The sequence below is a fragment of the Meles meles genome, chromosome 14 (assembly GCF_922984935.1).
Source record: "Meles meles chromosome 14, mMelMel3.1 paternal haplotype, whole genome shotgun sequence".
NCBI classification, from domain to species: domain Eukaryota; kingdom Metazoa; phylum Chordata; class Mammalia; order Carnivora; family Mustelidae; genus Meles; species Meles meles.
Window position 1 is genome coordinate 70,651,498 of NC_060079.1, and position 23,551 is coordinate 70,675,048.

The 23,551-nt window shown below is 38.0% G+C and overlaps 1 protein-coding gene across 1 annotated transcript in view; it reads left to right on the forward strand.

The window, feature by feature from the left end:
• The window catches only part of GPR180 (G protein-coupled receptor 180), a 28,261-nt gene extending 13,826 nt beyond the window's left edge, over positions 1 to 14,435 (forward strand). The window contains exons 4-9 of the mRNA XM_045978460.1: positions 4,400 to 4,580; positions 4,722 to 4,771; positions 7,799 to 7,956; positions 10,968 to 11,159; positions 13,015 to 13,092; positions 14,062 to 14,435. Of these exons, the coding sequence (XP_045834416.1) occupies positions 4,400 to 4,580; positions 4,722 to 4,771; positions 7,799 to 7,956; positions 10,968 to 11,159; positions 13,015 to 13,092; positions 14,062 to 14,220 (818 nt within the window). The 3' untranslated portion in view covers positions 14,221 to 14,435. The remainder of the gene's footprint in view (positions 1 to 4,399; positions 4,581 to 4,721; positions 4,772 to 7,798; positions 7,957 to 10,967; positions 11,160 to 13,014; positions 13,093 to 14,061) is intronic.
• Positions 14,436 to 23,551: the final 9,116 nt, after the last annotated feature.

The window sequence follows — 23,551 nt, forward strand, 5'->3', positions numbered from 1 at the left end:
CAAAACCTCACTACAGTATGTGTGTTCATTAAGCATGATTCTGTGCAAGGCTCATCTGTGGGAATTGATTATTAACAAGTACCAGCCATACCCAAAAGTCTTCATAGTTGTTAGGTGGCTGGCTTAATTCCTAGGCATCACATCATTTTCTCAATTAAGGTGCCTAAAACCCTTAAAATATGATTAATCCTACATCAAAGTCTAAATCAGTGGTCCTCAGCCCATCACTCTGCATCTGGAGAGCTTGAAAAACAAGACAGATGTCCACCCTCTGAGACTCAGATAGATTTGGTTTTGCAGTGAAAGCCAGGCAACTGTGGTTTGTTGAAGCTCCAGGTTGATTCTGATGTGCAGAACCAGTGATCTAAAAGTCCATATGCCAGGCGCCTGGGTGGCTCAGTTGGTGTAGCATTTGCCCTTGGGTCAGGTCATAATCCCAGGGTTCTGGGATCTGAGTCCCACATTGGGCTCCCTGCTCAGTGGGGAGTCTGCTCTCTCACTCTCTCTCAAATAAATGAATAAAATCATTAAAAAAAAAGTCCATATCCCACATTGTTTTGGTATCGTACGAGTTTTACAGTAGAGTCTTGAGAGGGATTCTTCCTATTCTGTAGCCTCAGGTGTGAAATTTCTTTCCAGGGAATAATCCCCAGTTATTTAATTTTAGAAATTTTTGCTCATTTGTTTAATTTTCTGCCCTGAGTAAGGAAAATTGATTTGCTATGGGTTTTGCTGAGAATTGACGATTAAGCTGTATATCTGAAGAACTTGAATTAGAATAACCTGGTGCAGATAGCTGCAATTAATGTTACATGTTATTCTGGTTAGATTTTATAATTTGTTTTCTTTCAAACAAATTATGTATTTTGTATCTATCAAACTTTGGTTCATCTCATATTTTATAGATTGATTTAGGTTTCAGAAAAACACCAAGGCAAGGATGATGCCCCTTGACAAGATACTACATAGGAATATTGTGCTTTAAGGTAGAATATGTTAAACTGCTTCTTAATAAAATTAGAATCTTCATTGACTACATTTGTGCTCTTGTTAGAGACCAAAAGAAGTACTCAGAATCCTGAGAGTTAAAGCATTACCATTAAAGTAGGCTGGTTTTCATCAGAATAGTATCATTATGTTATTCTCTGTAACATCTGCTATCTCACTTGTTTTTAAGATTCCAGATACTAGCTCTGGTAACATGTTAGAATGCTTTTGGCTTAAAGTAATGGAAAATTCTCATGCAAGCAGTGTAGACAATAAGGAAATTACCTTACATAACAAGAATTCCCGGTGTACTCAGCGTCTCTCTACCCTCCTATCTTCTGACCGTCAGCTTTGTCCGTAGGCTAGCTCCCTCATGTTCAAGGGTAACCGCAGTTCACTCTTCGGCCGTCACACCTAGATAATGACGAGATTCAGTATCTCTTTTTTGAGAGCAAGGAAACCTTTCTCAGAAACTCCCTCATTAGACTTCACTGGCCAGAGCTGGGTCACATGCCATTACTCCACACCATCGCAAGAGAAATATAAGTGGAAGGGGTCCGAAGGAGGATAAGGATAGACTAATGTGTCAGGGAAGGGTTAGGCTTACCTCTTATTGGCAGGGCTATTGCAATTTCTGTGATCAGTCGAGGCTAATCAGGATGGATCTTGAAACACTTGTAGGTGTTGTGGACTTTGGGGTAGGCAGGAGGGTTCCAGTGCTACTCCCCTGACCCAGAGACTCTCCTCTTTTCTTACCCTTTTTTCTCCTGTCATGTAGCTGGAGCTGAGTTTTTTGAAGCTGTCCCGTAAGTTTTCTTCCTGCTGAGTTTTGCCAGAGCTGCTCCCTTTAAGCTCACCTTAAAACCTGCATCCGTGTTCCCTCATCCCTCCCAGCACACATGTGTACCATCTCCTGCATGCTCATTCGACGGTGTTCTTCTTCTTTGTGTGCGGGTGGGTGTTAATACGTACCACCCACCTGTCTTAAAAGTAGAATCTAATTTCGCAGTGAACAAATACAGTTGGCTTTCTTGTGGGTGGTGGTGACAGAATAAAAAAATTGATCACCGAAGAGAAAAGAACAGACTTCTTTTTTCTCGAGGGGATTTAGTTAAGAGAACAGTACATGCAGAATCAGCATTTTACCTCTAGACTGTCCAGTGGACAGAAACACGGTGAGAGTAATGATGAATGAAGTACAGGACCCAGACGTCCTGAGCTAGTTCAAGTTACGTAACGTGTTGTCTGAATGAAATGATTTGTTGCTTACAATGTTAGCTTTTCTGGAAGGTACGTTTAATATTGAATAATCCTGTTTTGTGCTGCTGACATAGGTCTTCTTTTCACAAGTACTTTCTCCATTATTCTGAATACTCAGTAAATAGTCTGCAGATTTTCTTTTTGTCGTGGATTTGTAACCTGATGGAGTCTGAAACTTTATCTTGTAATAGATACTCTGTACAGTATTTTAAGTAAATAAAACAAAAGAATGCCATATTTAATTCTTTATACTAAGAAGGAAAAATAAAAACCAAGATTCAAAAGACAGGACCTCATAAAGAATTTTTACTGTAGTGATAACACGTTTAGCGTGTTTTCTGTCTTGTTCCATTACTATCGTAATCCCAGGCTTATTGTCCCATGATTTCTAAAGCTGGAATACTCTCTGTGTAAGTAGTTTAAAAAGAAATTATGCCTTTTCAGTTATTTGATCTTCTCTTCCTGAAGTCCAAACATGCTTTTTCACCTGCGTGAGAGAAGAACTAGGGACATTTATATACGCAGAGCAGGAGAGACACCCAGTGGCTGAAACACGACTTCTCTCTCTTTTATTCCTGCCCATTCTAAAAACGGGACTGAGATTGAAGCGTCTATTGACTATTTTTCCTACTATTTGCATCTTCTGGATTGCTTTTTTCAAAATGAATACTCCCTTCTCTGCCTGTTGATTGGAGTTTACCTCGGATGGGAAACCAGAGCAGATTCTGAGCCCGTGATCGGATGGGAGTGATCGCAGTTCGGACTGTTTGTCCCCAGAATCAGCAGAGGCGGCTCCCCTCACAGCCTCCCACACTGCACTCCGGTGTATTTACATACAATATCCTGTATTTACATACAATATCCGGTGTATTTAGATACAATATAAAATCTTCATGTTAGGAACTAGCCGTAGATGTAACCAAGTCACTGTACAGAAGCTATTAAACTCAAAGCTGGCCCTCTAGTTCATGATAAAAATTTTCTGAAATTTCTGAAAGATGAAGACACAGTCAAAAGATTCCAGGTAATGCAGAACAAGGGGGTGTTTATCTTGTGGTTGCATGAACACTGCACCGGAAAGCTGTTAGTAGGAACTAGAGGCTGCTTAACAACTGGCACCGTTTTTAACATAAAGTCTGCTCATTTGCTTTGTTCTTGTCTTTACCAACCAGCTCTCTTTGCTTATTTGAAATTCCTGTTTACTCAAAATATTTATTTCTCTGTGGCCTGATCTGACATCTTTCGTCTGTCCCAACATCGGCTCCTTTCAACTTCAATTTCTGTTGCCTGATTCTTTCCATGTTTTGTGGTTTCATTTCCTGAGAGAATATGGTTAGCCTGACTTATCTTTGAGAACCAAATTAGTCTGGTGGCCAGTGGCTGGTCTTGGGATTGGTGGCCGTTTGATTAGGTATTACAGTTTCAGTCAACTGGGAATGGAGTCTCATGGTCTCCGTAGGATTTCCTCTTTGACAGGAGCTAACAGTTTTCTTCAGGAGGGGACTCTGGTCGAAACAGGTATTTTGAAACTTTGTCCAACTGGAAATGTAAGGTCATGGTACATTCCAGAGCTGTTTTTGCATCAGAATCACCTGACAGGATTATTAAAACACAGCTTGCTATTCCCCTCTCCCAGAATTTCTGATAAGGTAGATCAGGGATAAGGCCCAAGAATGCATTTCTATTTCCAACAAGTTCCTTGCTGCTGGCGCAGGGATTGCACTTTGAGAACCATTGTCAGGGTGTATTAAACTATTGTTGACAAAATCTGTTCCTAAATTTCACACTAAAGTAATCCACTTTGGGGGTAAAAAGTATGTCTAACTGCTAAAATCCTGGTTTTAATCTACTGTTTTCTAACGAAACTGTGCTCTTATGGTTAGTCTTCAGGCTTATCCCCCGACCATGCTGATTTTTATAGATTGACTTTACCTTCTTTAGTTTAATCTGTCTTCTTAGGTTTAAATCTTTATCCCAGAGTAAAAAATTGTTTACATTTTAACATTTTCCCCTTTTTTCCTTACACAAGTGAATGCAATGACTCTAATTAAAATGCCAAGTTCTAGAAATATATTGAGGGAAGATTTGAAAACAGCCCCACACTGTCACTGGCTCTGTTATACTGAAGCAAACTCCTTTCTTCTCTTCACAGGGTTACATGAGTTCTTTTTCCTCCTAGTGCTGGTGTACTTTGTGCTTGCTTGCATTTACGCTCAGTCATTGTGGCAGGCTATCAAGAAAGGAGGGCCCATGCACGTGATCCTCAAGGTTCTGACTACCGCGCTGCTGCTGCAAGCCGGCTCGGCTTTAGCTAATTATATTCATTTCTCCAGGTAACTCAAAACCACTAAAGCTGTCTTCACCATTACATCTAATTAATCCTAATTAGTTCGCCAAAATTATGCTTGCTTTGATTATGAACCATCTTTGTGCATTTGTAATTTACACTAATACTCTTCTCTTCAATTCCTCAGTTACTCCAAAGATGGAATAGGGATACCTTTTATGGGAACTTTGGCAGAATGTGAGTATCTTTCTGAGATGTGTTTTTTGAAACCTAAACTTGCTATCTGCTCTTGGCTTGTTTTCCTTTTTTTGTAAATTATGTTCATCCCGATACAGTTTTTCTATCCCGGGGTGGGTACAATTCAGCCCAAATGAAAAGAGGGTGACCAATTCCGTTCCCATCTATCCTGTGTAGTTTCTTCTTGATAATACGTAGTGAGTGTCTTTCTTCATTGTTTCAGGAGCATATTTATATGCCTTCTCTCAGTTTATCTCAATAAAAACTCAGTGAAGTAGAGATGTTTATCCCTAGTTTGCACGTAAAGAGCCTGGGGTCATTGACAGGAAGCACGTTTCCCAATGTCAGCACTGTTGCGTGGGAGAGACCAAACTCAGCCAAGTGTTCTGAGCCCAAAGCTGAAGGTGGTTTTCCTACTTTCATCCCTTTTTTGACTCTTTGTATTTCTGACCCAGAAATAAAAGCCAGAGAGTATATGATACGTATCACTGAATTGACCTCACAGCTTCGTTCTTGTATTTATATGAACTTTGATGACGTAATTTTCCAACTAAGCGTGTTGGGGAAAATATTTAAAAGTTCCCATAATCTATAATGCCATTCTTAGTCCCAGAAAAATAGTCAAGATTTGCTCTAAAAAAGGAGATTCTGAATATGAAACCATTCTATGATTTACTTTTTGAAATATTTCCATAATTCTCTTCTAGTCTCATCTCTCTTTATTTAATGGGTAGCTCATGATCATCTCTGTAATGATCTCGGATCCATTTATCATCTTGCTCCCTATTTTAAGATTTTAAACCCCTTAGAACCTTTGTTTTCCTACTGCAAACGATGTGTACTGTCACCTCTTCGACATGAAGGAGAGTTGATTCTCCGTTTTGAACAGCATTGAGAGCTCTGGTGTCTCCTGCTCTTGTCTCTTAGGTCGCTCAGGATGTTTAAGAGAACCATAGGATTTTTTTTTTTAAGATTTTATTTATTTATTTGAGAGGGGAGAAGGTCAGAGGGAGAAGCAGACGCCCCATGGAGCTGGGAACCCAATGGGGACTCGATCCCGGGACTCCAGGATCATGACCTGAGCCGAAGGCAGCCGCTTAACCAACTGAGCCACCCAGGCGCCCGAGAACCATAGAATTTTAAAGCTGAACAGAACCTGAGAAATAATTTAGCTTATGCATTTTGAAAGGCAAAGCACACAAAAGCCCATCAGTGGAAGCCAGTACTGAAATCAAGGTCTTTTGCATTTTTGTCGGTGCTGCTGCATACAGAATAGTGTTTGAGGCTGTCTGGCATCTTCACTGCAGGTTAAAAGTTAAAAGATTTGGGGCGCCTGGGTGGCTCAGTGGGTTAAGCCGCTGCCTTCGGCTCAGGTCATGATCTCGGGATCCTGGGATCGAGTCCCGTATCGGGCTCTCTGCTCAGCGGAGAGCCTGCTTCCCTTCCTCTCTCTCTGCCTGCCTCTCTTGTGATTTCTCTCTGTCAAATAAAAGTTAAAAGATTTCTTTTCATTAAATTAACAATAAATGTTGATTAATTTTGGTGTTCTAACAACAGGTTTGATTATTAAATGATTAAAATGTCAAGATTTTCAATAAAATAACAAAGAATGGGATTTTTCTGTGATGTGTATATTTTATCTACAACTGGGTATTTTTCAGTGACAGATAAGCAGGGTTCTACCTATACTTACAGTTACGGTATTCTGTCAATGTGTGTCTTAGTATACAAAGGAAAGAGCCAGAACATCAGGGTTTTTCCCTCCAGGTATTGTTTTTGCTAATTAGCAACTTATGCAGGACTATTCCTTTGAGTGACTTCTTTACGTAACTGAATATGTATTTGTGAGATGTTTAATAAAATAATTGGCATCACAGTCATTTACAACCTGTGATGAAAGAAAATTGTGCTTGATCTGAAGGGCCATGACATTTTGTACCATTCAAACGTAGTAACAATTTGTTATCAAAATTCACTGTTTCAACTGTATGAGCATAAATGTCGAGTATCCAGTTTTAATTTGGATGGCAGAGAAGAGGGAAAATGGTAAAAATATATGTGAAAAGGTGTATCATTAAAAGGTTTTAAGCTTGTAGCATTTTAGTATATTATAGTACAGCTAGTTTTACCTGTTTCTGCAAAAATAGCTTTATATAAAAAAGTGAAAGTCGTAGATGCCCAAGGTACAGTTGATAATTTGAAGAAAGTTTCACTTTGTTAAATTTTAATCACATTTATTCCAAAATCCACATCAAAATACCCTATGAGAAAGTGATCATCTTTTTAAAATCAATAAATACTAGTTTCCAAAATAAAAATGCGTGGAACATAGAGTATTTATAGAGTGTTGTCTTTTCCAAATAGGGAACTGGATGGGTGGTCTTGTTGCCTCATTTTTTAAAGTAGCAGCCTTCCCTGCAGTGTCAGTGATGGCCACCTGGTGGCGCGTCACACTAACGCAAGGAGAGTTTCATTCATCTCCGGGACTCTTAACACTAAAGCCAAGGAATTTGAATGTTACAGCAGCCATGTGTTTTATTGTCATGCTAATTCTTATTAATAATTTTAGAAAATAAGGTCACATTATAGAGTTCAACCATCAAAAAATAATTAACAACCTGGAAATGAAGGCACTAGTATTCTCCACATTGCAGAGATTACATTTAAAATGTGTTTACTTTAATGAGTAGTCAGTTATAGAGAACAGTATTATATAGTAAGAAAAGCTAAGAAAAATGGGAAACACAAGGAGATTTAAAATTGGTCTTAATAAAGATATGTATATATATAGAGAGAGAATATTGCCATTGTTCTATTTTCAGAAATGTTTACAAACTTAGTGGCAAAATTTTAATTTTTAGAGTTCTACTTGAATATTTTTTATCATTGAATTATTATTGGATTTTATCAACTTCTCTTTGAAAATGCCTTTTTGTGTTTACAAAGATAATTATATTCTCAATGCTAAAAGGACCTAATCCTTTATATTATGAAAACTTGGTTGATTTGGTTTTCTTTTCCCATTAGTTTTTGACATTGCTTCCCAAATTCAAATGTTATATCTGCTTCTGAGTCTGTGCATGGGTTGGACGATAGTCAGAATGAAGAAGTCTCAAAGCAGACCTCTCCAGTGGGATTCAACTCCCGCATCCACGGGCATTGCGGTATTCATTGTCGTGACACAGGTGAGTGTCGATGCTCAGTATTTGTACTTTGAATACACAGAAATGTAACCTTGAACATAACCTCATTTGAAAAGTGAAATGGGACCATGAGGAATTTGTCATTTTAAAGCATGAATTTAAAGAGTGATAGATCAAATAATGTACAGTATTGAGTGTTAATATATGTTGATTTCAGAATTTAGTTATAATTTACTTGACTTTGAGCTTTCAATCAGCTTATTTTAAATGTGCAGAATACTTAATATTAGGATAGATTCTCATTTCCTACTTAATAGCTTTCTTTCATAATTTCTAACACATAGTAAGAACTCAACATTTTAAATGAGTGCATCAGTGAATTTGAGATTCATCCATGGGCAAGGATTTTTAGGTCCAGTTCTGTTACTTTATACATGAAAGAATTCAAAGGAAATCTGAGATTAATGAGAGAGCAAGAAACGGAATAAGAATGAATGGGATCTAGTTTTTGAAAACAAGTCCAAGATCGAATTTAGTCTTTTAGAAAATTTAGTCCTCTTAGCCCTTTTTTTTGTTTGTTTTCTTCTATTCTAGGATCTCCATATGCCTGTGTGCAATGGATTTTATAAAAATTATTAAGGAAAATATAAGCAAAAATTTATACTGAGTTTGTGACCATCATTAGCTGTAGATGAAAACAAAATCTATACCTGGGCTCTACAAAGGACATTATAATCTAAATCTTAATACATTAAATAAAGTGAAAAATTCATTAACTAAGGATAAGTCCTGGGCTTTACTCATCTTTATACTCATCGTATGTATTTAGTATAGTAGGTGCCAAGTGAAATAGTTGTATTGAATTTCATGATTGAGTTAGAAAGAGACCATGTCACAAGTGATGATATTTAGATAGGAAATAATGCCTTTCTAAGGCACTGTAGTAGAAGTGATTAAAATAAGGGCAAGATTCTACCAACTTAATGTTTCTGATCTAGGGCTTATGGAGAGTAGTGTTAACAGATCAAATTCTCATTTCTCAATAAAGAGCTTTCTTAAAAAATGAACTTTCATTATTTCATTATAATTTTAATCCATTATCATAGGCATAATGAATCGAGAACTGAGATTATGACACTGCTCTAGAGCTTATGTAAGCTCTGGGGCTCAGCTCTGGGGCTTGGCTCGGGGGCTCGGCTCTGGGGCTCGGCTCTGGGGCTCAGCAACCACCCAGATGAGGTACACGTGACTGCATAAATACATGCATATTTTCCACAGGTCACGTGTTAGTATACACATCAGAAAATGTAGAGTTTATTGAATATGTAAAAACGTGAATCATGGCAAGTGATGGGGTTTTGTTGGCTTTATTGAGGTTTAATTAGCAAAAAGAAATTGTACATGTTAAGATATACAGCTTGAAGTTTTGATATACATATACATTGTGAAATGATCCCCCAAATCAGACTAGTTAACAGATCCATCACCTCACGTAGATACCAGGAGATAGTAGTTGTACAAGAGCACTTCTAAGTTTAGAAATAGAGGTTAAGGAATCGTATGGATATAGTAACTCGGGGAAGTGAAGAACTAACACTTGAGTAATGGAGAGCAAATACTCAGCCTAAGAAGGAAATGCATGTGTGCAGCATGACCGAGGAGCCCAGGTAGGTCTAAGACCAGGATAGATGATTTGAGAGTAAGAAGAGGAAGGGGTTGCTGACAAACCCCGTAAAGTCTACGAATTGGATTTAATGACTGAGTTTTTATCTGAATTCTTTGGAAGTCACTGAAAACCATTCTGAGGGCTGAGTTGGCAAATGAAGGAAACACAGGGCTACTGATATGTGTGATGGCAAAAACATCATAGTAATCTGTGATTGACATTCGGAAAGGATGGAAGGAAAGTGTTTCTACTGAATAGCAATAAATAGAGGAGCTAATGGGGAATTGCTGAGCTTTCTACTGTAATGGTCACAATATGGGGGGCGGGGTTCAACAAACAAAAGGGTGAGTGACTGCCAGTTGTTCATGAATAGCCTGGGTACTTATAGTGAATATTAAAGCTCTACTCTCCTTTAGGGCACTTGGCCCGTTCAGTCAGTTAAGGATCTGAATCCTGATTTTGGCTCAGGTCATGATCTCAGGGTCCTGGGTTTGAGCCCCCTGTTGGGCTTCACACTGGATATGGAATCTGTTTGGAGTTTCTCTCTCCCCCTGCCCCTTTCCACTGCTTGTGTGTGTGCATGTACTCCTTCTCTCTCTCAACTCAAAACAAAACAAAACAAAAACCACAGTCTCTCCCTCTCTCTCCCCTTTATACTGGGGAGTGACATCTAAAATCAACAATTCTGACTTACTCACTTCTGGATTACAGAAGGTAACAAGGTTATTTTCAAAGTTATCCTGAGATGATGGGCTTGAATACATTTTTGTATTCAAATTTCAAACTTTTGTAGTTGAAATTCAAAATTAATTTTGATTCCTAATATGGTGCTGAAGGAAGAGAGATTTAGAAGAAAGTTTAGGTTTATTCTCTTAATGTTTCCAACTTATTTTCTTTTTTTTTTAAGATTTTATTTATTTATTTGACACAGAGAAAGAGATCACAAATAGGCTGAGAAGCAGGCAGAGAGAGAGAGGAGGAAGCAGGCTCCCCACTGAGCAGAGAGCCCCATGTGGGGCTCGATCCCAGGACCTCCGGATCATGACCCGAGCCAAAGGCAGATGCTTAACCCACCGACCCACCCAGGCGCCCCAGCTTATTTTCATCTTTAGAGATGTTTTACTTGAATTGTGGTCACAATTGGATTTTTTATCTTTTGTATGTGATCTTTGATGGAAATCCTGTTCTCTAGCTTAGGGGATCCGGGAGGAAAAGTCTGTGCCTAATACCTGTGCTTTGTTAGTGAGCAACATTAATAGTCCGGTAAATCTTAGAACCTCCTAGGAATGTTTATAACTCTTTAAGGGAATGTTTGAAAAGAGTTGACAAAATACATATGAGTAGACAAGAATTTTTTTTTCTCTAAATGTATTACTGTATTTTGCAGAGTATTTTGCTGCTATGGGAACAGTTTGAAGATACCAGTCCTCACGGCTACCATTCACATCACAACTTAGCAGGGATCTTGCTAATCATTTTAAGGATTTGCCTAGCATTGTCATTGGGCTGTGGACTCTACCAGATCATCACAGTGGAGAGAAGCACGCTAAAAAGGGAGTTTTACATCACGTTTGCCAAAGTATGGGTTTGGGTAGAAAATGGCTTCTTCTGATTATCAACTTTGTTCTGCTGTTTTGGGAAGGTTAAGCAACCCCATGCTAACGGTTAAGCTCCTCTGATGTGTTAGAGCACTAAGATACACCCTTCATGTTCTTTAACTCATTTAATCTTTACAGCCTATGAGATGTAGATACAATTATCCCATTTTACAGAACCTATGAAATAGTTTCCATGTAATCTTAGATAGGTCAGTTTTGCCTGGGTCATAATTTCTTTATCAATAGGAATTTCACATTTTTTTCCTGTAGTATCAGAGTTTTTAAAAACATAAGTTAGAAAACAGTTTACATTTCTCAAAAAGCACTTATTAATTGTGAATGTTACCATCAGAGTTAGGCAGTGTTTTCTAACCACGAGGAGCTCTCTGCGACATAAGCAGATGAAGCGGGAAACTGAGGACATACTGTTTCAGCCGTTTCACCACCTCTGTGTGAGGTCACATTGACTTTATTCCTCCTTTCTATGTCCTTCTTGTACAGGTGGGATCTCAAAGCAAATTGAATTTTTTTTCCTCTACCCATTTAACAAAGGAAAAGATGAGAGAAGTCGGGGCGGTAACGTTGCAGGAGCCTACCTCCCTAGAAGGTCCTGGTTCTCTGTCAGGTTGAGGGAATCCATGTACCTTCATCCTGGCGTCTCAGAACAGTATTCAGATAAGCTGTTCCCTCAGCGGCCCCTTCCTGCCCCGACCAGAGTGCCCAGGGCTCTGCCTTCCAAGGCGGCTGTGGCAGGAGGGCCGGAGTCCTGTCCCAGCCATCAGCATTTTAAAGCTGCTCCTGCAGCCCCAGGAACCCTCGTCAGCATTCTGTGTACCAGACAGGCAAGAAAATGCCATTTTGCTTTTGAATTTTGCACAGGGACAGGAGTGCATTTTGTTCGGAAAGATAACATATATTTACGGTGTTTTAAAACTAAATTTCCTCTTTTGTTCCAAACTTTTTCTTGAACTTAAAAAAATTATTTTTATATGTGTTAACTTTTTAAATGGGTTCAAGCATCTGAAAGTATTTAAAAAGAAATGTATTTTTTACATCTCTCCCATCTACTCAGTTATCTCCTTATATAATCACTGCTATTAATTCCTAACTTGCCTTCCTAGAGAATTTTAAATATTCCTGTGTATTTCCTCCTATATCTACACAAACAGTAGCATGCTCAACACATTTTTTTAACATCTTTTTTCCCGTATCTTCAACGTACTGAGCATCTCAACAGCTACTATTTTACTAACTTATTCTTTTACTTCAAATTTAATTTTGGAAAAGAAAATACCTGGCCGTTCTTGGAAAAATAGAAAAGAGATGCTTGAAGAGTATAATGTTAAAAAGTATCCCATCCTTACTTGCCCAATTCCACTCTCATATGTTAACCCACAAATGGGCCACTGCTCTTAGTCAGTGTTTTGGGTATTCTTACAGAATTTCTTTGTGTATCTCTACATACAAGTACAAATGTACATTCGTATTTTTTTCTTTTTATGGGAGTATTATACATTTGTACCTTGCTTTTCTCAATTTTTGATGTTACTTATATTAATGTATTTTCATGTTTAAATATGTAATGTAACATATACAATGTAGTATATTAAAATGTGTATCTATAGGAGATTTATAAAATTTCAAGTCTGCATTTGATTAGAAACAAAATATTATAGCAATAACAAATTTATTTTTACATTTTATTAGCTAGAACTTTCAAAGACCAGTTGAGGTCAATCAGGACCTCCTGAAGATGTTAGTAATGTTTTTTATCTGGCACATTCTGGAAATAAACACACAGCTGTACTCATTTGACTTATTTGTCATTTGTTTCAGGGCTGTATCTTGTGGTTTTTATGCCATCCAGGTCTTGCATGTATTTCTGTCATTTTTAGTGACTACCAAAGAGATAAGGTAAGTAATACACCTGATCCTAATAGTTTTTTGTTGTCTTTATTAAGAAATTATTAAGGTAGAAAAGCCCTATTTATCCACTTACCATGTTTTCTGAGTTCTTTAAAACAAAACTTTGAAACAAAATAATTGAACTGGTGAGTATACAAATAAAAACTTTAAATATAAAAGAAAAACATTCAATTTTAGTTAAAAAATGATGAAAATCACTTTTATTATCTCAGCCTATTTTGTAACACTGTTCTATGAATTTGTTCATAATCCATCTTTGTTAAGAACAATTGATTAAAATTTTTTACAACACAGTGGTTGAAAACCAGGATAGATTTGTGAAAAGTCAGTCTAGCGGCCGCAGCAGACGCAGACCAGAGTGCCGTGCGCAAGGGTGCCACACCTGGTTGTGCCTTCGTAGGTCAGCGGCTCCGGCGTCTCATCGTGCTCTGCCAGCCACCGCTCACAAGCAGTGCAGTGCGACCTTGAACGCACAGATGGCTCTCGGGCCTGAGGTGTTCGCAGAGGGTAAATAGGGAGGAAGGTAGTCTACAGAAATGAAGAAGCAACTTGAGAGTTTTTGAGAGGGCTTTTAGAATACGCTTCAGGATTCAGGTGGGGCATGCCCTACGCCTCCTACCAGATTAGCCCCGAACCTGCTTTGTCTTACCACCTTCTGTAGTGTGTGCACCCTGAGGGGAGAATGCTTTAGCAAACTGAATGTGTCTTATTTCGGAGTCTGTAAACTAACTGTTCAATAAATCTTGCCTTTGAACGATGACGCTTCTGAACGTTAGTCGTGTTTTCTTACTGAAAGTTTCTTTGGTGAAACATACCCGTGTTAAAGACAGAGGACAGAGCAGGGTACGTGTATATATGTTCTGTATGTAAGTGGGACGGATGTAGGTTCATGATAAATTGAATGTAATTTGTCTATTTTCACATGCAGTCAAAGCATTCCCTTTCTTTTCTTTCCAGGTTATTACAATAGGTGTTATCCTTTGCCAGTCTGTTTCCATGGTTATTCTCTACAGACTCTTTCTGTCCCACAGTCTATACTGGGAAGTTTCTTCACTTTCTTCAGTAACACTACCACTGACCATATCGTCTGGACACAAAAGTCGACCTCACTTCTGATACTTGATTTTCTTCAAAGGAAAAGTGAATTGATTTCAGAGTGCAATAAGGATCCAAATACAGTGACTTTTTTTTTTTCATACTTTTGGTATGAAAAACTGAACCCAGAAGGCAGAGCATGGTATTTATACAGCTGCATTTAAGCAGTATCAAACTGAAAAAAAGGTAATAAATGAAATGTTTTGAAATACGCTTAATAAACTTTCAAGAAAGTGTGTTGTTCTAAGGTGACTTATGCAATTTCTCTGTGGAAATTAAGATGAAAAAGAATTACATGATATTTTGGTAAAAGATTCACCACTTGTAATGCTTCATCATCTTATATCAATAGTTAACTCAGGTTTGATAGTCTTATGCAAAGTAATCAGTTAAATGATTACTTGCTTGTACATATCTAAACTAACTCCAATGACGAAATCAGTGTAATGCACTGGTTAAAAACTGCTTCTTTTTATGCTTTAAGGAAAATGCGTTTCATATTGGAGTTTAAAGGAATTAAAAATGAAATTACTTCAGAATGTGAATATAAAATGTATTTATAGCTAAACAAGTAAGTTTTTCTTTATTTGTGTGTAGGATTCTTCTCCATCTTCTTCTATCACTTCTTGGCTGTAGTTCAGGTTCTGGCTTGATTAGCAAAGGGTTTTTGATATATAATTTATGAAAAATAAAGCTTAGATACATTACTGTTGGCTGTTCCTTATAAAGAGTTTTAAAATCTGAGCACTTAGGTGAAGGGACAAGCAGGGTTACGTGTTTAAAAAGAAAGAAGAAAAACGGACTATGTGATATGGTACTAAAATTCTAATCCTGATATAATTCATTTCTCTTACATTGAATCCCCAATCATAATTAAGCCGTATACACAGATTAAATTAACAGAAGCATTTCACATAAATGTTGGTTTCAGTCATCAACTACCCATGAATTCCTGCCCAAGGATACTTAATCAGGATTAAATTTTCTATGAATAATTGAAAAACAAAATACTCACTGGATTTGTTCTAATCCGTGTTGGCACTAGATTCTAAGTAGTTGCCATCTTGAATCCTTTGTAATAAAGCCATATTTTTGTGTGTATGTGATGCCCCAGTGTTGAGTATGCTAGCGACAAAATACTCTATCAAGTGCCTGTTTAAAGAATTGCTAAACGGTTGTCAGTACCCACTGTATAGAATGAGTGTTCCCGTTGCTAGTCACTGACTGGAAATTACTCTGCGTGTCATGCTGTTCGGGCCTTTTCATTTTTACATCTGGCTTATTTTTTTAAATATTTTTTATCTACTTCCAAAGGTATTACATTTTTAAGCAAGGAATGGTGCACGGACCTGGTAATTAAAGTCTTTAATGAAATAGTTAAAATAACACAGTATAATTGTTAAGTACCTATGGCTTCATCTTTGTTCTTACCTTACACCTAGTCTCAGTGGAAATGAACAGTATTCTGTCTCATTTTAAAGGCAAAATATGTACGTTCATGAGTAGCAAACTGACAGAGTGACAGAGGTCAGCCTGCTCATGAAATCATCCTTCTAACGGGTCTTTGTAAATTATTTGATAAAGGAGGGCTACAGGTTATCTCTGGGAAGTCTGAGGTATATTTTAGGTTTACATGATCTGCTGTGTGATCATGACCTTTCCTTTTACCACATCTCACTCATAACCCCTGGTACTGCCTGTTGTGTTCAGCTAGGCACGGTGAGTTAAGCAGACAAAAAAGGGGAAACCTTTTCATAAATTTTGTGAACTTGGCTCCAGTAGAAATAGGGAACAATTTTTCTGTTCCCTTACACAAAGAACATAGAAACTGTAATCCAAAAACAGATGTGTTGTTGGTCTTGCGTATATGAAACTCTGTGAGGTCTTTTTTTTTTACTTTATTATTTTTTAATTTATGATTGAATTTGTTGATAATTTATTTTGTTATTCAAGAGCCATTGTTAAATGAAGGAAAACGATTGTTAATAATGAACATACAACGTAGAAAACATTGTTAATAAATTCAGTAATCAGAGCTGAAAATTGACAGTCCCGAAGTTGTGGCACAGTGTGCACTCTTCTCTTGCTGAACGTTGCGTGGAGCTCTGTGGGCACGGAGCGTGAAGGATAAGCATATACTGCAATCTCTCATTAAAGATTGAAACTTTCCTACTTTTTGTTCTGTCAGATCGTGCTTTTTTAAATTATATTTTTATATCTTTTCTTAAAGAAGATGAATGGTTGTGTCCAGAGCTCTTTTTCTTTTCTTTTTTTCACAAGCATTTTGTTTCTTCTCTTAGGAAGGTGTAGAAAATATTTACCTTTATTGACACACGTGATGATATTAGCTCCTACTTAACTGAATGTCTACTGTGCGTCGAGCACTTGCTGGCAGAGCTCCCCTTTCCCTGAGTATAAGAAAAAATGATTTCTCTAAAGCACCAGACTTCTCTTTCACTTGTCTCCTTTTTACCCTCGTGACTTAATGAGCACCTATTAGGTGTGCATGTTTTTAGTGAAAATGCATGGCCATCTGTAGTTAATTTTAGCTGTTGACTTTAAGGAATTGTACTAAAGGCAGAAATGAGATTGCATATCTATCTGTAAGTGTGGACCTCAGCACGTTTCAGTATTGGAATCTTGGCTTTCAGCTAGAGGGAGAAAGAATCTAGACAGAAGAATTTGTTTTAGGAAGGTTTTCTGTGGTCTCAACTTGTAAGCCAAGTCTGTTGAAACGACAAGATCTGTAAGTGTAAGGCCAACTGTAATGTAGAGACTGGGACGTACACAGTAACGTGAATAGTGGCGCTTCTGCCTGTTTCCCTTAGGAGACTCTGCCTAGTCTCTGGAATTATTTGAATAATATTCTCTTTGAATAGCTTCACTGGTATCAAATCTTTGAGGTTTTCTGTTTGGTTTTGAGAAGTAATGCAGTAAACAATCAATCTGACACCAGATCTAAGAGGTACTGCTGGTTTTTGGACCAACGTGAATTCGAGAATTGAGACAAGTAACAAGATCGGTTTTCCTGTGAAATCCGAAAACTACTGTGGAAGCACAGTAGCCTGAACTCCTTGCAGAAGTTCTCGAAGGAATATTCCTGCTTCCGCCCTTGGACAGCCTTTTCCGCACAACCCCCATGGCATCGTGCCTGTTGTCCTCTGGGAGTGTTGTTCGCATAGGACACCAGGGGATGGAGGAGTCCTAGGGAGGAGTGGCCCTGCCCACCAAAGTCCATTCTCTGCAAAGGGAAGGGAAATTCATTGGATTATGGAATTCTCTATGTTAGTCTTACACTTCTTTTTAAGTTTGAAATTATTTTAAAATAAAGTTTTTAAAAAATATAAGTCAGATCAAACTGGCTTGTTAAAAACTCTCCATTTGCTTTCCATTGCACTTAGAAAAAAATCATCCATGCTCGTTACCGTGTTCTACAAGGCCCCAGGTGATCTGTTCCCTACCCCTATCTCTGATCTCATTTCATACCACTCTCCCTCTCACCATACTCCATCCTCATCTTTAAAAAATACCTCATTTAGGGGCGCCTGGGTGGCTCAGTGGGTTAAGCCTCTGCCTTCGGCTCAGGTCGTGATCCCAGGGTCCTGGGATCGAGCCCCGCATCGGGCTCTCTGCTTGGCGGGGAGCCTGCTTCCCCCTCTCTCTCTCTGCCTGCCTCTCTGCCTACTTGTGATCTCTCTCTCTCTCTGTCAAATAAATAAAATCTTTAAAAAAAAAAAAAATACCTCATTTATATCACTGCCTCAGGGCTTTGCAGTAGCTGTTTCTTCTGCCTGAAATACTCTCTTCCAAGTCTTGGCGTGGTTGTGCGACTGAATCCTCCTCACCCCAGGTTCTCAGCTCAAATACCTTTCAGAGACCTCTGACCATCTGCAGTGGCTTTACCTAGTGCTAGCGCTGTGGCTAAGCTGGAGATCCGTTCCTCTTAATTCTCCCTTCATAGTTCTCGGATAGTGTGGGTCACAAGAGATGTGTGGTATGACCTTTAGAAAGCAGAAGTAGCCAGATCCAGATTCTTTTTATAATTGAAAGGTCCAAGCAGACCATGCATTGTTGCCGCTCACCCACATCATTGCTTATCAGCTGGCTTATCTTTTTGGTCTGTGGGCCAACAACTGGGCACACAGGAACGGCAGCTCCTACTGGATCACCTCCTTTATTTTCTCCTCAGCCAGGTGTGTTTCACTGTGACTGAGGGTGCCAGGTTGTGCCGCACAGCCCCCTCATTGAGTTGGAGGCTTGGCGGCAGTGAGAGACTGGCATGAATCCTCGCGGGTTCTGCTCCTCCTGGCAGGTTCCGGTATGTTTTCGCTTCTCCCACTTCACACCCATCTTCCTTTCCCACCTGCCTGACACAAAAGAACAGCCTCCTATAGTCCCTTATTTTATATACTATTTTATATATTAAAATGGCGTGTGTTTGTGTGTGTGTGAGTGATACCCTAGTGTTCTCTGATCAGGTGCTGACTGATAGGTATCCTGTCTGTGCTCCTGCCCTGTCCTAACTGCTCCGTCACATTTCCCCTTTTCTTGTTACACTACTTAGCACTTGATCTCTGCCTGCTGCCTGTATCTCCAGTTAGAGTGTAAATTCTGAGGGACTTTGTCCATTGTCTCTGTTGTTCATTGCTGTATCCCTAGTACCTCAAACGTTCCCTGGTGCACACTAGATGCTCAAAAATATCTTTTGAATTAATGAGTGACAGCAGTTTTGAAAAAGTTTCAGATATGTACTTAACAAATAGCATTAATTAAATCATGGGACCTCCCGTAAAGACTTAAAATAATGCCTTGTCTGTTCTTTATTCAGTTACATGGAACAAAGAATATGTAAAAATCTTGAGTAGTCAAGTAGTTATTATGAAGTTTAATCTCTAAAACTCACCAATTATGAGAGGCTTCCTCAAGCTGTCAAAGAGGAGGTTTTCCTCTATACAGTATTAGCACCGTGTGCTTTGTTTCTTGTCCCGCAACAACTAAAACAACCATTCAAAAGAAGTTTGAGTCAGCCAGAGGAAGAAGGTTGATGGTAGTGAGAAGTAGCTGGAAGAAGTCAAAAGAATTAAAAATGACACTAAGTCATATCACAGGAACCTGGGATCATTTAGTGTGGATGAAAACAACTCTGTGCCAAGTAAACTCTAGAGCTTTATTGTTCAATATAATTTATGACAATAGCTCCTAGTAGTCAAAGATTAAATTATACATTATGTTCAGTATCCTCAGAAGAATGTGCAAATACATTGTAATGTTTTATTCTTAAACAGGTAATGTATGCATGTTGTACAAAAATCAGAAGGTTGAAAAACGTAAAAAATTAAGTTCTTTCAACCATTCATTTCCCTTCCTTGCATCCAACCTCTGCTATCAGTTTCCTGTTTATTCTTCTGGATGGCCTCTTGTATACATAAACACACACTAGATGGATAGATAGATGGATAGATAGATAGATATGTAACGCAGATTATAGTATATCATATACAATGTTATGCACATTCCGCAGTTTATTCTGTTTCCCTATCTACAGAATTGCCCCATTTTTTTCTTTGGTTGCGTAGAACCCCATTAAATGGGTATATTTTAATTTTTTAAAATCAGTTCTCTGTCACTGGACAGTGTTGGTTTCCACTCTTTTGTTATTACAGGTAGCTTCTAAACACCTGGAATAAAATAAAATGAATAAAAATTTGCCTGGCCCTCTTCGCCTGTTCCCTAGCACTACAGCCCACCCCTCCTTCCCAGGGTGTATGTTCTTGAAGTTTCCTGAGTTTGAGAAGTGTTTTTGTTATTCATGGTGGAACCTGGAAGTTTATGCTAATGAGATGACGCTGGATGAAGACTGACCACACCAGAAAGACCAACCATGTGATTAGGAGTTGGGGCTAGCGGCCTGACCTCTGCGGAGAAAAGAGGGACTCGAGATTAAGTTCAATCTTGTGGCCAGTGATTCAGTTGGTCTTTTATATGTTTAAAGTTTTGATATACCTGGAACTTGTTTTACTATAGAAATATGAACTAGGGATCCAACTTAATTTTTTTCAGATAGTTGCCCTCCTTTACAGTGTCACAGATTGTGTATTCTACCTTTTCCTTATTGATTTGTTGCTAGTTTATTTCTGGACTTAAGGCTGTTCCAGTGAACTGTCTGATTCATGATCTAGAACCATACTGTTTCAGTTATTATAGCTTTAAAATATGCTGTACTGTCTGGTGGGGAGAATTAAATGTTAGTACTCTTGCGCTTCTTCTTTTATAATTTTTATGATTATACCTACCAGGTTTTTTATATGAACTTTAGAATCAACTTTTCTGATTTTCAAGAGAAAAGTCTTGTTTACTATTTTCAGTTTGATGAATTAAATTTCTATAGCAGTTTAGGGAGATTTGACTTCCTTAACATGTTAGATATTAATTCTATAGATGGTTGCTCATCTTTTGGCTCCTTAGCAGGGCATTTCATTAACTGTGAACCTGTGGTTGCTGTCAGTGATCTAAGAAACTGGTATGAAATACCTTTCTATTTCTTTAATGTGAATAGGTGTTTGTCAGTCACTTTTTAAGGACTTCTTTATATAGACTTTGTACATTTCGTGATATCCCCTGGATATTTTATTTTATTTTTTTAAAGATTTTATTTATTTATTTGACAGGCAGAGATCACAAGCAGGCAGAGAGGCAGGCAGAGAGAGAGGAAGGGAAGCAGGCTCCCAACTGAGCAGAGAACCCAATGTGGGGCTCAATCCCGGGACTCTGGGATCATGACCTGAACGGAAGGCAGAGGCTTTACCCCACTGAGCCACCCAGGAGCCCCTCCCCTGGATATTTTAGTGTTTTCTTTCATTCTATCTTGCAAATGGCTGTTATTTTACATATGCTGCCTGTTGATTTCTATATTTTAATTTTGCTCCCAATCTTAACTGAATTCTCCTAACAGTTGTAATAATTTTCTAGCTGGTTCTCCTACATATATAGTGATATTTATCCTCCCCTTCCTCTTTTTTACCTCTCATTTTTACCCTCTTATTCCTAGTATCTTCAAAACCATGTTAATTAGTTTTGGTAACATGGCAGTAAGAATTCTACATTCCCCATTGATGTGATTCCAAGTAGACTTGGAAATATATATAGTGATCCCTAGAGCAACAGCTACACACACACATACACACACACACACACACCAATCTTTTGTCAAAATTCCAATATGAAAATTAAAATGGAATGCTAAAAAATGTTCAAATGACCCAGAAGAAGAGAAGACATGGGAAACAGAGGAATTAAAAACAAAAATAAGCAGAAAACAAATAACAAAATGACAGTCACAAATCTAAACATTAATAATCACACTAAATGTAAGTGTTCTAAATTTATGAACTAAAAGACAGAGATTATCAGCATAGATATTTTAATATCCCAATTGCATGCTATCTACAAGAAACTCATTAAATGTAAATATCGTGTTAAAATAAAATGAGAGGAAAGCTATACCCATGCAAACAATAATCAAATGAAAGCTAGAACGATTATATGAATACCAAAGTACACTTCAGAGTAATGAAAATTACCAGGGATAAACAAAGGATGGAAAGATTAAAAAGTTGATTCACTAAGACCTTACAATCTTAAATATATACATCAAACAGCAGATCTTCAAAATACATATAGCAAAAACTGACAAAACTGAAAGGAGAAATAGACAAACCATATTTGTAGTTAGAGACTTAAATACTCATCTCTCAGTCATCAATAGAACTAGTAGAAAATCAGCTAGGGTATAGAACTGAAAAAGACTATCAATGTGATCTACTTGACATTTATAGAGCACTCAACCCAACAGCAGCAGAATATAGTCTTTTCGGGTACGCATGGACAACTCATCAAGATAGACCATAACCTGGGTCATAAATCATAACAAATCTAAAAAAACCTGAAATTATGCCAATATGCTCTCTAATGATAATCCATAACAAAAAGATAGCTGGAAAATCTACAAATAGTTAAAAAAAATTCTTTTAAATTAACTGTGGCTTACTAAATAGATTTTGGACTGAGGAAATGTAAATATGTCATATCAAAATGCATGGAAGGAAGAATATTTCTTAGCATTAAATGCTTATAAAGAGGGGTGTCTGGCTGGCTCAGTCAGTAGAGTATACAGCTCTTGATCTCAGGGTTGTAAGGGCATGCCCCTTACATGCATGCCACTTACATACATGCATGTAAGTGGCATGCATGGGTGTAGAGATTATTTAAAAATAAAATCTCTGGGGTACCTGGTGGTTCAGTCAGTTAAGCTTCTGATTTTGGCTCAGGTCATGCTCTCAGGGTCCTGGTATTGAGCCCTGCATCAGGATCCCCACTTAGCAGGTAGTCTGTTTGTCCCTATCCCTCTGCCCTTCCTCTCACTTGTGCTCTCTCTCTCTGTCTCTCTCAAATAAATAAAATCTTTAAAAGATAAAAAATTTTAAAAGCAAACAAAAATGCTTATGGAGAAAAAAAAAGTCTTGAATCAATAATTTAAGATTTTTTTAAATTTCTTTTCAGTGTACCAGAATTCATTGTTTATGTACCACACCCAGTGTCCCATGCAAAACGTGCCCTCCATAATACCCACCACCAGGCTCACCCAACCTCCCACACCCCGCCCCTGCAAAACCCTCAGATTGTTTTTCAGAGTCCATAGTCTCTCACGGTTCATCTCCCCCTCCAAATTCCCCCAATTCCCTTCTCCTCTCCATCTCCCCATATTCTCTGTGTTAATAATCTAAGCTTTTAACTTAAAAAGGAAATGAAAAATAAACCTAAAGCAGCAGGAGGAAGAAAATAATAAAGATTAGAGTAGTTATCAATGAACTTGATCACAGAAATCCATGGAGAAAATCAACAACTGGTTTTTGGAAAAGATCAATAAAATTAATAAGCCTCTAGCAAAATTGACAAAGGAAAAAAGGGGTAACATGAATTGCTAATATAAGTCATGAAAGAGGAGCTATCAGACTCAGCAGACATTAACAGGACAATAAGCTAATACTGCAAAAAAAAAAATCCTTTATGTAAATATGACAATTTAGATTGAATACCAATTCTCTGGAATGTTTATGTCAAGAACTGTGAACATTCCAATATTTTACTTTACTTACAAGCTAACTAGTTAACCTGTTACTGCTTCATAAGGGCTGCAGAGCACACAAGACTCCTAGGTCAGAGATGAAGGACCTCATTACTCCTGATATAGCAAATATGAGCTTCCTATTGGTTGGCATGAGGTACACATAACTCCTAAATCCATCATGCCAATAGGTATATTCTGTGGTGGGATTAGATAGATGTTCACGTG